The sequence below is a fragment of the Dipodomys spectabilis genome, unplaced genomic scaffold (assembly GCF_019054845.1).
Source record: "Dipodomys spectabilis isolate Male_0828 unplaced genomic scaffold, ASM1905484v1 ptg000049l, whole genome shotgun sequence".
NCBI lineage: Eukaryota > Metazoa > Chordata > Mammalia > Rodentia > Heteromyidae > Dipodomys > Dipodomys spectabilis.
Genome location: NW_024870726.1, coordinates 926,940 through 939,812, shown reverse-complemented (window position 1 = coordinate 939,812; position 12,873 = coordinate 926,940). Strand labels below are relative to the sequence as shown.

General features: G+C 49.7%; 1 protein-coding gene across 2 annotated transcripts in view; it reads right to left on the bottom strand.

Annotated features, from left to right (window-relative positions):
• Agap1 (ArfGAP with GTPase domain, ankyrin repeat and PH domain 1) overlaps positions 1 to 12,873 on the bottom strand; it is a 474,515-nt gene that overhangs the window by 225,624 nt on the left and 236,018 nt on the right. For both annotated transcript variants that reach the window (XM_042678805.1, XM_042678806.1), the window contains exons 8-9: positions 11,610 to 11,765; positions 4,739 to 4,831 (exon numbers count right to left, since the gene is read on the bottom strand). In XM_042678805.1, the coding sequence (XP_042534739.1) occupies positions 4,739 to 4,831; positions 11,610 to 11,765 (249 nt within the window). The remainder of the gene's footprint in view (positions 1 to 4,738; positions 4,832 to 11,609; positions 11,766 to 12,873) is intronic.

Below are 12,873 nucleotides of genomic sequence, written 5' to 3'. Positions count from 1 at the left end.
CTGTTCCCTGTGACAAGGCCCGTGGTGGCGGACAGCAATGTGCCTTCAGCATAATTCACAGGTGGTCTTCACTCCACCCGTGCGGCCCGGCACGGCCATGTGGGAAGCCAGGTTCCAGAGGAGCGGGTCAGGCCTGCACCAGCCGGGCAAGAGGCTCCTCTCGCTTGGTTACAATCCCCTCTTTCTATCCGATGGCGTCACTACTACGCAGCTTAAGACTGGCTCAGGGCAGGTGGTGGTGCAGAATGCATCCACCACACCAGGTCTGCCCCTGCCAGCCGCAGAGGGGGGCCCCACATAACTTCTGAGAAACAGCTTCTACTGGGCGGACTCTACCCTAGTCGGCCATAACACCTGCCATCAAGGTTACAATTAAGACTTGAAAAGATTATGAATACACCAACTTCCTTTGGTGTGTCCACAAGTCTCATGAAAGCAGGTCTGCTCTGGCGGACGAGTTCAAGCAGACCCTGCAGACCCCAGGGCCGGAAACGGCCGCCCAGGAAGTGGCAGGAGGAGACCACCTGAGCAGAGCAGTGGCGGAGGGGCTCGGCCTTCCCATGTCACTGTCCTTCTGAGGTGTTTCTCACTGCCAACTCCGTCCTCTCGCAATGTCGCTGTTGATTGATTAGCAAGCGCCAAACTTCCCAAATTGGCTGATGCCTACGAATCTCCTCAGAGCTCACTAGGAAGTGCTCCTGAGTCCCGTATCCTTCAAGTCTGCCCTGCCAAGACTGAGGCAGCCTCTGGTGAGCGCGGGGCTCCACACAGCCCAGTCTCCATGGTGAGGCCCTTGTTCTTCCCGCATTTCTCGTGGTCAGCCAACCCCAGGCACGCCAAGCCCTCGACTCACTCTGAGCCCAGCTAGACAGAGGAGACCCCCCCAAACAAAGCTTCAGAAAGCAAACACAGTGTTTTTTTTTTTTTTTTAACTCTTTGAAACCTCTGGGACAGCACACACTTTCAAAAGATGTCATGAGGAGGTTTTGTTTGTTTCTTCTAGGAACTAAAATACACTTGCAATTGTGGAAGCAAAAAGATAAACTGATGGGCCTTTCTTTTGGGGTTTTGTTTCTTCAACTCTGATCTGCCTGAGGGGAGGTGGGCGGTGGTCTGTGTCTCACAGCGAGAGTGCGGCCGGGGCAGGAGGACGCGGCCAGACGCTGGCCTGGAACCTGCAGAGCGGGAGGAGGCCGGGGCTTAGGACTGTGTATCTGTACTCAAATATAGAGATTAAAAAATGCTAAAGAGAAAGAAAGAAAGGAGAGCACACAGCTGCTGGCCCCCAAACAGACCTCCCATCTGCCACCCACGATTTGCATGTCACCTTCTCCGGGCTCATTTGTACTTCATTAACTGCCATTGACTTAACAAGATTTATGCAAATGACACCATAGGAGCTCCCTAACTCCCACTGCAATCAAGTGATTATGTATGTACAACTCTCCACAGCAATGAAAAATTAATACGTGACAAGCCCACTCGCCACCGAGCGGGCCTCTGGCTTTTATTTTTTTTGCTTTGCTTTTTAATTTTTATTCCAATAGACCTTATCTTATTAGTAAGAAAGGAAGCAAGACTCTGAACCAGCCTCCTCCAGAACAACGGCGAGGTGGCCCCAGACTCAGGAGAAATGACACTGTTCCAGAAAACAAGTCCCACTGTTGGCGAGACATCTTCAATCGGGAGGAACGAAAGAAAGGTGTGAAGTCACTGAGAGCTGACTCCGGCTCACTGCAGCACTGGGGCAAAGTCTAGGTTCTCACAATGCATAAGCTGTGAAACCCAAGTTGAAAAGGTTAGAACAACCCACCCGAGCATGTCTGACCCTCACAAACAGGCATTTGGTTGGCACGAGTGAAGACCCCAGTGACCCCAAATCACAATGAGATTCCTGCATATGCAGGGATCGGAACGAGGGCTAGTCCAAAAGTGGTGGCCATTCCCAACAGCAGGAAGGCTGCAGAATTGCTGACGTGACTCCTCTGCCCCCAGCAGAGCACCATCGGCTAGTGTGCAGGGCTCCAACTATGCAGGCCGTGGGTTGACCACAGGCTGTGAGTTAAAACAAACACTGCTGCTGCCGAGGGGCAGGGACAGGGAAGGAGGTGGGAAGGAGCAGCGAGCTCTCCACCGAGAGGAGGCTGTGCTGGGCCGGCCCGGGGAGGCCAGCTGCAGCTGCTAGGACCACAGCCTGAGACAGGTCCCCCCTCCCCTCCACAGGCACAAAACGCTTTTGCCCGAGGTCAAGTTCACACAGATCAAGCACACTTCGCTGCTAACGATGCTTCGCCCAGGCTTTGGTCATTGGAAGGTGAGAAGAACACAGATGTGGGCACAACAGCCTGGTCCAAACCACAACCCCACGACTTTCCACTCAGCCTGGTCTTGAACCTTCACCCCCTCAGGATAAGGATGGTACCACTGCCCCCGATGTGCACTTCCTGGGGTTAAATGAGGCGCTGTGTGGGAAGGATGTAGATAACAAGCACTTATTTAGTCATTCATCTTTTCAACAGATCAGTCTGTCTGGGCTTCTAGATCATGCCGGCAGGGACTACAGGCCTCTCCATTCATTTCCAGATTGAAGCCATCAGGGAAGGGGAGTTGGGGATGGGCTCCCACCACATTCCTTTAGACAGGCAGGCACACGGGGGCTTAGGACCACCTGCAGCCCTCACCTCAATCTGCCGGGTGCACAGAAAGGCTCTGAGCAGGGTGAGCAGAACATCACTACTGTAAACTCCAGTCTTGCTGGAGTAGAGATGTTCTCTGTATACACTCCACATCTGAGCGTCTCAAGCACTCAGACACCCTCCAGACACCCACACTGTGGGTGAGGACTCGGGTCTGGAGCAGCACACTAGGACCGTGCCAGGTACCACACTGGGGTTGCCTGTGGGACACAAGGGGTTCTCAGGAGTCACACTTCCACAGGTTAGACAGCACTCATTTTACGCTTGATGGTCAAGTTCAATCTGTGCACATACTTAAAACCTAGCCGGTGAAGCCGGCCCCATCCACAGACCAGCAAAGACTAGTCTGCTTGGTTGTGCACATGGCCTCTTACAGGGCAAAGAGCTCTCCCACCCACGCTCCGTGTACAGGAATGATGGAGACCCATCTCTATGGCGATCTGTAAGTCCTCCTCAAAGCCAATGTCCCAGAGCACTAGTCATTCAGGTGAAAAACAGTTCAATGACTTTTATCATGGAGGTGGCAGAACATCTGTAGTATAAAAATTATACATTAGAATTACATAACATAGACAGTTAGGTTGTAATTAACCCTGCTACCATGCATGGACTTCTACAGAATCGTGAAAATCCCACCGGCAAGGTGGGAGGTGGTTTTTTATTTTGCTTTTAAATACATGGAAGAAGAGGATTTCTCTTAGCATTGCTATGTGCTGATCCACGCATTCAATATCCGGTATTGGAGCACTGGCCAGGACAGCAGCACAACCAACAGAACACATCTAGGCCTCCCCCCACCTCCTGAGAGTGCAGGAACTCACAGACCCACGCAGGCCTGCAGCTGAGGTCGGGTAGCCACAGCGCTGGGCGTCTCAGCAAACCCTGTGTACTCCCTCTGCAAGACACCTTGCCACTAGCAAACCCCTTCATTGTTTCAAAGGAGTGAAGCCTGCATTGCTGGAATGGGCTGGCTGTATCTGCTGAACAGATTCTGCCCCCCCTTTAAAAGATAGCCTGAGCCTGAGCCCACACGTGCTCCCAGAGGCTGAGCAATGCTGCCTGGCAGCCGCAGACAAGGACTGAACACAGGGAGACCAACCAGGGGAACGCACGGGCTGCTAGCACCATCCGTGGAGACAATGCTGTCTCTGGCCCACAGGGCTTTCCCCTGCTCAGGCGGAACACACCAAAATCAACCAGCTTTCTTTAACAAACTAAAAGATCGTATTTCTAGAAGCCCCAGTGTGGGTCTCGAACCATTATTATTATTCTACTCCAAGACACAGCATCAAAATACATCACATACAAATTCTACTGTTTCTTACTTGAAGACACTGAAGTAATTTAGTTCTCAGTTTCTGGGCTAATGAAAACCTATTTCAGGCTAGCAACCTAGGCCAAAACAAATGCTTGAATTCGAGTCCTGTTGTGTAATGAGGAAGTTTAATTAAGGCCCCACATTACGGCTGTAAGCGTTCCTTTATATAATAAGGTCTAAATGAAACTGAACCTAATCAAAGTTACGATTCCTTCATTAGCAGATTACAAACAAGAGCGCACAGCTGACACGCCGGCTATGATTATCACAACTAATTGCCTCGTTGTTACAGACCAGCCTGAAACAGTGTTCAGATGTCCGTCTGCGAGAGCAAATTAGGGCCACGTCGGGCCATTCCTGTGATCACAAGGGGCTCTTGTAGTGCGATCTGATTTACCCCTGTCGCCTGGCGGCCAGCGGCCCAATCAAAGCCACGCTACAAAGACAGCCTTTGAAGCCAGCGCAGCCTGGAAACACACTCCATATGCAGGCGGGCAGACTGCACTTCATTAGATCTGTTGTCACATTTCCCTCTTCTTATTCTAATGATCCTATTTTAATACTCATAGGAACCCCTTCTAATTGATGTCAAGTGAGTGACTTCTACATTCATCAACAGAACACATCAAACAAACCCCGGTGCCCGAGCCAGCCTCATCTCGGGCTGACCTGAGGTGTGGCTCTGGCGCCGGGCGCCGGGCGGGGAGGGGGGGACGCCGTGTACCTGTTTAATTGGGATGGCTCGGCCGCTCCCGATGCTGTCCGCGCGGCTCTCCAGGCCTTTCTTCTCTTTGTCTGGGTCGCTCCCTTTCCGAGACTGCAAAGCAAAGCAAAGTTAGCGTTTGGGTAAGGGCTGCAGCTCCCCCAGGGGCTTCTCCCCAGCCCCATCTGCCCATGGCCTGCCGGTGTGGATTTGGACCGCAGGTCTGGCACATATGTGCACACGCGTGTGTGCACACACGCACACACACACACACACACACATACACACACATCGTAGAAGCAGAGCGCCAGAAGTTTCTCTGCACTGACTCATCATTCTAAGGAGAATTTTCTAAAGTTTCCCCCTGACTTTCCACTGCGAAATTATCTTTTAATTCTTTTTTAAAGAGTTCAAAATTCAATTACTAGAAACCAATGGACCATCTAGGGAAGGAACGCCCAACAAGAAAACACATTCTCAAGCAGCCCAGGAGAAAGAAGCCTCTTGCTGCTTATTTGGAAAAGCGACGACATGAATGTAATATATTTAATTAATGTCTGAATGATTTTAAAAAAGTCTGCTAACTAGTCAGCTGTGCAACTTAATGGTACACTCTTGATTAGTATCAAGGTATAGGTAATGTTTCCTTTTATTGCTTCTGGATAGTAAGAAAAACAGTGATTTCAAAGTTAAACTACTGTGTCATGTTGCAAACCTCCCCGCCCCCGCCCCCCCCCACAAAACAAAGAGGAATATTGATATCGCTGTTTGAGAAAAATGCTAGCATTTGGGGACCATGCGCGGATCCGTTGGATCGTCAAGTTCCCGAGCCAATTATCTTGGACGGATTGTTGATGTTACATGACTACTCCACTGTCGGGCACTGTGGGTGTGCAAGTGGAGGGGGGTCTGCCTGACTGCCAGCCCCCGACCCCAGGTGCCCCCGTCGAGGACAGCTGCAGGAAAGCCACAGTCTAAGCCCACATCTCCTGATGGCATGGGAAACCGTGAGCACAATGATTTTCTGACAGATTTATTTTATTATGAGAGGAAGATCTGAGACTCGTCCTCCTTAATAACGATGCTGACAAGTGACAACTTCACTCCATTACTTTTCAATGGGAACATTACTCACGCAATATTGAAAATGGAGAAACATTTTCATGTGCTTTTCAAATCTGTGATGATATATGAAATGGATAGACTTGATGGTGTCCAGGGCTATAGTGAACGGCTAATGAGATCCTGTTTCAAAGGCATGGGGAATGCAGCAGCTGATTCTTAAAAACAGTATGAAAGGGGCGGTGTCACAGGACACGGGGAAAAAACAAGGGCTGGCGGCACGGGCTTAGGATTCCAGCACAGGTGGCTGCCAAAACCGGCAGAGGACAGGCAGGAAGATAGCTGTGATGGCAGCTCAGCTCCCGCCCTCCCAGGCTGTGGGTCTCCCGGGCAGCGGTGTTGACGAGGAAACACTTCATAGATGATTAGGGAAAGCTCACACGGATCCAACACCTGCTGTGTGCAGGCGAGGCGCTGAGCACCTTTTCCTCTGGGATGATAGAAGGCTAGCAGGACATGACAGGGGACGGAGCAAGTAACCTGTGGACACTTGCCAAGGACCGAAGCCCACAGCCTGCCGTGCAGGCTAGAGGGGAAACGTATTTATCAACTGCTCATTGTGAAGTTTAGTTACGGTTTGAGGGCTTCCTTCTCTAGCTCTTAAATTAATCATGCACACTAAGAGATATACAACAGCTTTAAGTTTTCTTCTCTCCACATCTTAAGTCTATGGGACAGCTGGCATGAGATTTGTAATTATAGAATAAATTTCAAAGCTCACGGTGATAACACTAAAAAAAGATTTTTTTTTAAATCAATAAAGAACATTAACAGTACTTTGGGAATTTTAACAATTCTAAATCTCTACATTCAGAAATCCATCTTCATTATTCTCTATTAACCAGAATAATTAACAAAACAAACATTAAAAAAAATTAACATCCTCCTCGAGGCAGCACATCTGCGCTCCACCGCTCTGTTCTCAGTCTCGGATTCCACGGGAGGCGGGAAGAAGCGGCCCACGGCGTCACCGCACACAGCTGGACGCCAGCCACGGAGAGCTGAACCGCACGTGTGACCAGGGAAGACTTCACTACGAAAACAAAATTCGGATTTCCCGAATTCCGGTGCAAGAAGCCATAAAAGGGAAATTTCTAAGACAGCGCAGGAACACCCGTTAGAGGATTTGCTCCACCGTAGGCCTATAACGCTTGGTCTGTATGGACTCTGGCGGTCTCACTGAGACCCAACAACTAAATGACAACAAGTCCAGTGGATATTAAACACCCAGCACATACCAATTCCCAGGGAGGCCTCTTCACCTTCCTGTCCTGTTTGAAGACTACATCAGTAAATAAGCACACCCTCCCATCCATCCCTGCTGCGTCGGCCCTGGGCAGTCCTGAGAAGCAGGCAGTGTTTGGTACCCACTGCCGGCGGCTGGAATGACAGGACGTGTACACAGCCTGCCACATAGCATTAGAAAGGTGCTCAGACTTTGTCACACCCACTGGGCAAAGTCAAGAGACTTAAGGCCTGAGAGTGACCACTCACGCCCACACACACTGAATGCAGAGTTGAAGAGTTGAAAAGACTAAGGTGACATAGCCATCACCTGCTTCTGTGTGAGAGGCCCATGTCTCCCTGCGGGCAGGGACAGCTGCTGCCGGAGACCAGCCCATCCCAGAGCTTGCTTCTCCCCAGAACAGCAGGGGCTATGGCCTGGTGTAGGTGCTGTGGCTGGCAACTGGGCTGTCTTTCTCTAGTAAACACCATCCAAACAATCCTATTTATGCCATAGGCTGCGCTCTCCTGGTTTTACAGTGAGTAAGAGTGGCTCAGTGTTTAGTACAATCTTAGGGTACTGGTGTGTTTGGATCCATTTAAAGGAATGGTGTCACAGAAAGCTTTTCACAAACACCATGTAAACGACACCACTGTTAAGATGCCTGAAAATATGCAAAGTGATGCAATGTATAATATAAGGACCCTGGCTGGTTTAGAACATGAACTTTGACAGTAAGTAGCAAATTTGGGGGAGCATGGCACCCTGGAATAAGATGCAGAAGCTAGGCGCCGGTGGCTCACACCTGTCATCCTAGCTACTCAGGAGGCTGAGATCTGAGGATCGCGGTTCAAAGCCAGCCCGGGCAGGTAAGTCTGTGAGACTCATCTCTAATAAACTACTCAGAAAAAGGCAGAAGTGGCTCTGTGGCTCAAATGGTAGAGTGCTAGCCTTGAACACAGAGAGGCTCAGAGAGAGCCCATGCCCTCAGTACAAGCTCTGGGACAAAAAAAAAAAAAGAAAAAGAAAAAAGAAAAAAAATGCTGCAGAGTGGACTGGGAGAAGCACACGGAAGGGTGTACTGTCACTGAAAGTAAGCGTATTTCTAAAGAGGGCAGCAGCAAAACACTCATATTTAATGATCTGCCCAGAAATATGCATGCATTATTAAATTCTTGGGTTATCTGAAAACATTTCCCAATAAAACATTTCAGCCACATTTAAACTGGATCTAAAAAAACTAAATCAATTGACCTAAGAACCTATAATACATAACCAGTGATTAAATGGACAGCCTCTGGAAATTTTTTTCTTAAAGCAATGTTACTTTTCAAAGATACAAATAAGATGCAATTTAATTTTCAATTAGTAAAGTATAATTCCTATTGCGAATACAGCATGTAAGTTGCTATTTTAAGAGTAATTTTAAGTATTAAAAATGTGCACTTCAGGCTGGGAAGGTGGCTCAGTGGTAGAGCGCTTGCCTTGCATGCATGAGGCCCTGGGTTCGATTCCGCATAACCACATAAGCAGAAAAAAAAAAAGTTGGAAGTGGCGCTGTGGCTCAAGTGGTAGAGTGCTAGCCTTGAGCTGAAGAGCTGAGGGACAGCATCCAGGCCCAGAGTTCAGGCCCCACGACTGAAACCACCCCCCCCAAAAAAATGTGCACTTGAAGTATGTGATTTCATATAGTTTATGACTTGTTAAAAAAAACGTACACATGCAAGCAACACCAGCTGGGAGTTCAAATGTTGGCTGGGAGTTATCCTGTAAAGGAGGACAGGGTGAAAGGGAAAGGTAACGTGTGTTCTGATTGCCAGTGACTCTTTGTGATGTGCCAGTGAACCCCAAGCCAGCACCCCTGCCTAGCACAGAACTGTCTGAGGCTGTGCAAATCGTCACTAAGAGAGTTCACGTGTGGCACAGTCATCCTAGTCTAGACATTTCTAAATAAATACACACATGGACAATTTAGGCCAATAATTACCAGGATGAGAAGTCGACAGAATTTTACATTATTTAAGAAAAGGAACAAAGTGGTAGCAACAAGAACTTGGTTTCTTAATTGCTCAATTTCAAAAATTAATTTGCCTTCTTCCTATTCCCTGGGTGATGCTGACATCTAGTGGACTCAATGTTTTCAGGATCTTCAACTCGGAGGAACTTGGGCCTCCGGCAGCATCACCATCCACATCCTCTGGGGGAAGGTCAGATGCGGGACATCCTGAGGCCCAACCCAGCCAAGATGGCCCTGCCTGGGACTTGGGTTGACTTCTTCAATGCTACAATACACACCTAACTGCAGCACTGGATTCCTTCATGAACCCAACTTTCTGTTCCCATGAGTAACAGCCTGGCAGCTGGATTCAGTTCTGATATGCTTTATTCTCAAAATGTCTGTGGAGATGGAAGATGACAATAGCCCACAAGGACCGGCCACAGGCAGGAAACTGCCAGGCACGGAACTTCCCTGCCTGTCCTGTCCGGGACGGCTCAGCCAGCAGGCGGCTTCTGCCTTGCGGTTCTCAACCACACATCAGTGTGCCGAGTGCCCTCATCCGTCAAGCCAACCACTTTCTCTCGAATGTGGTTTACCCTGACGTCAAGCATTCCACTAGACGCTGGGAAAACCAGGGCACTCTGCAGAGTAGATGTTAAGAGAATTATTAACTGGGAGCTATTAATTTGATTCTTCCCAGCTTAACATGTCCTTCTCTGTAGAACAGCTGGACTCTGTCTTCTGGCACATGCCAGCTTCACAGCTGTCCTTTTAAGGGTGGGAACAGGGACATGCTGATGTCATCTTCATACTAGCTCTGTTTCAAAATAACTTCCTGTCTTTTTATTTCTGAAGATGTGGTTTGTTTGCTACCCGTCTCTTCCCATATGCCTAGCAGACATCACCGATCAATGCTGGACAGCTTTGCGGTGAAGTCCAGAATGTAAACAGAGCTGCGAGTATGTGACTCAGGAGGAATTCCTTTCCTTCCTGGACTCACCAGCTCTGAGGAGCGCATGCCACGTCATGACCAATGTCAATGCAAGGCAGATGTGGCCCTGGGGAAGTGGCTTCCTGACAGGGTGGCAGGGATACACGCAGGAACTCTTCTGTCCTCCACATGGACAGGTGGCCCTGGGCTGACCCTGCTCACCGCCTCTGTACCCAGGCAGAGGTGGCAGCTGGTTTTTCAGGACTACCGAGTCATGACTGAGTGTGCAGCCTATTCTGAGGTGGCTGTCTCAGCTGAGAGACCCATACCTGGGTAGGTAGCAGCCAGGGTGACAGGTGCTTGACACAGCCTGGAAGCAGCTGCGGAGGCCAATGCCGTTACTCTAAGACAAAGGGGAGTGGGGGAGGGAGGGGTGTGCTGGTGTCCACCGACCTGAGCAGCAGTGGCCATACAGTGGAGACTGCTGCAAACCTGGGAGGAAAGGGTGGGGCGTGGGCCGACAGGGCAGATGCCCACTGCAACATACGGCCATCTGCCATTCAAGAAGAATGGCCAGTTAGACGATAAATTCCAGCCATACTCTGGAGCCCTCCTTTTCACGCAAGACAGGAAGCCGGGAGCTTCTTTGTGTTTAAGTCAGCAGTAGCCAATAAAAAGGGTGAGGTCAAAGGCCTAAACAGAGCACTGCTGGGCTGGACATGTCTCTGTGGTCCTGGCTGGCCTGTGACTGGACTGGGTGCCTCCTTGTCCCTTTCCACCATGTGGCAACCCCGAATGTTGCCACATGCCCTTGGGGAGCAAAACCACTCTGGTGAAGAAGCACTGATTGGAAAGTATGCGCTCCTCGGAGCTGGTGAGTCCAGGAAGGAAAGGAATTCCTCCTGAGTCACAGGATCGCAGCTCTGTTTACATTCTGGGCTTCACTGCAAAGCTGTCCAGCATTGATTGGTGATGTCTGCTAGACATATGGGAAGAGACGGGTAGCAAACAAACCACATCTTCTATAGGTTAGGGACTCTCTGAATCTTAGGCCCCCGGGAGCTTTTGAAAACTCCTGCAGATTCTGGGTGTCCAACTATGAGCCTGGATATCTGGCCTCAAGTTTTAAGTTACTCTTTGAATAAAAAGCCCAGGGGAGAGTGTGAGCCAGTGAATCCTAAGCAGCCAGGGAACTTGTGCTGGAAGCCATGTGCCCAGCCGCACTTCCACCACCAAGGCAACTCCTCAGGCCCCTGCACTCGGGAAGCATGGCCCTCACCTCCACCCACAGGGCAGCTGCTCACACTTGGGGTCTTAGCGGACTCTGTGTGCCTCATCTGTCAAAACCCGCAGAGCAGCGTTACAGGGCATACCTACTGCACAAAGTCTCAAGACCACGGAAGCTCCAAGTCAATAACCACCGTCTACAAACCCCTCACTCTTCAGCTTTGGCGCATGTGAGAAATCTCCATTCCTCTCAGGACCACACTCTTTGCAGTCACCTACGGGAATCAGTGCTGTTCTCATACACCCATCACTGAACATGGTGGCTGCCACATCAGTACCACCGAGGCCTCTGGGTGTCACTTGGGCCCATCCCGGGACCAACACTCACGGTGAACAGGTTGGAGCGGCGCTTAGACTGCTTCCGGACGGGTGTTGGAGTGCTGGCAGTGGGAGGGGCGTCGAGCCGCAGTTCCTTCTGGCTGGTGCTTGGGGTGGACGGGACGGAAGAGGAATAATCGCTTAAACTTCCACCTCCGTTACTTGTCTGCAATAATTAAAAACCAGGGTTTTACCAACAACACATTCGAGGAACATAAGGTCACAACCCACATGGGGCCTCAGCCAGCAAGTTAACAAGTCACACTGAGAGGCACGTGCAAGACAGGGCAGCCTTCACTGACTGCACCAGTAGTAAGGAGAACCAAGGACACACGGCCTTGGCCTAGAACATTCCATTCTCTCGGAGTTGCTTTGTCTGAGAAACATAATGTAGGAAAATGAAATCTCTCTTGTTGAATTTGAAACTTCTTGAGAGCTAAATTATAATTTCTTTTTCTTCTAAAACGAAGAGTCTTGCTAAACGGAACAGACTCCATGGTTCTTTCACTGCTCTACACTAGAGAGGGGATGGTTCACCAGGAGAAAGATGGCTGGTGTTCTACAGTGAGGCCTTGGAGTCAGAGTGGAGGCCACTGGTGTACGGGCCGTGCATTTCTGGGCCTCAGCAGTAAATGCAGCAGGTCAGCCCGGGGGCATGCTACCAGATCTGCTTGCTGTGGCCTTTGAAAAAAAAGTGCCAAGAGAATGCTCGCGCAGGAAATGTTAATCACAAACCAAGTATGGGCAAAATAAAGCCAACAGCTTCCTTAATAGACTTCAAGTTGGGTTCTTCAAAGTGACAATTATTTCATTTGCTTCCAAGTAAATAATTTAGCAAAATGTTGCCATGGAAAGATGGAGACTTCCATAGGGCCTGAGGGAGATGGTAATTGTAACTGACTACTGCTACCAAATGGAAGCGTAGAGCTGGATTAGTCGCTAAGATTTGCTCACAACTCTTCAACCCAGAAGCAAACTAGCACCAAGTGAAGAGCGGGGTGATTTAAATCAACAGTGGAGACAGTGGTGCACACCTGGACACCACCCCTGCCCACCACCCATGCTAGCATGCCTCATAACACAGGCAGCATGAAGGCACAAAGCACTAAAGAATGCCTCCCATAAAAACCACTTGGCCACAGCAATTTCTAAAGGAAATGCTAAGTCAATTACAAGCATGCTGCTATTTATAAAGTGGATATAGTCAGTCAACCTTAGCACTGCTCGGAACACTACAACGCCCTCAGAACCCTCGGTGCTCCGGAGCTCTGAGC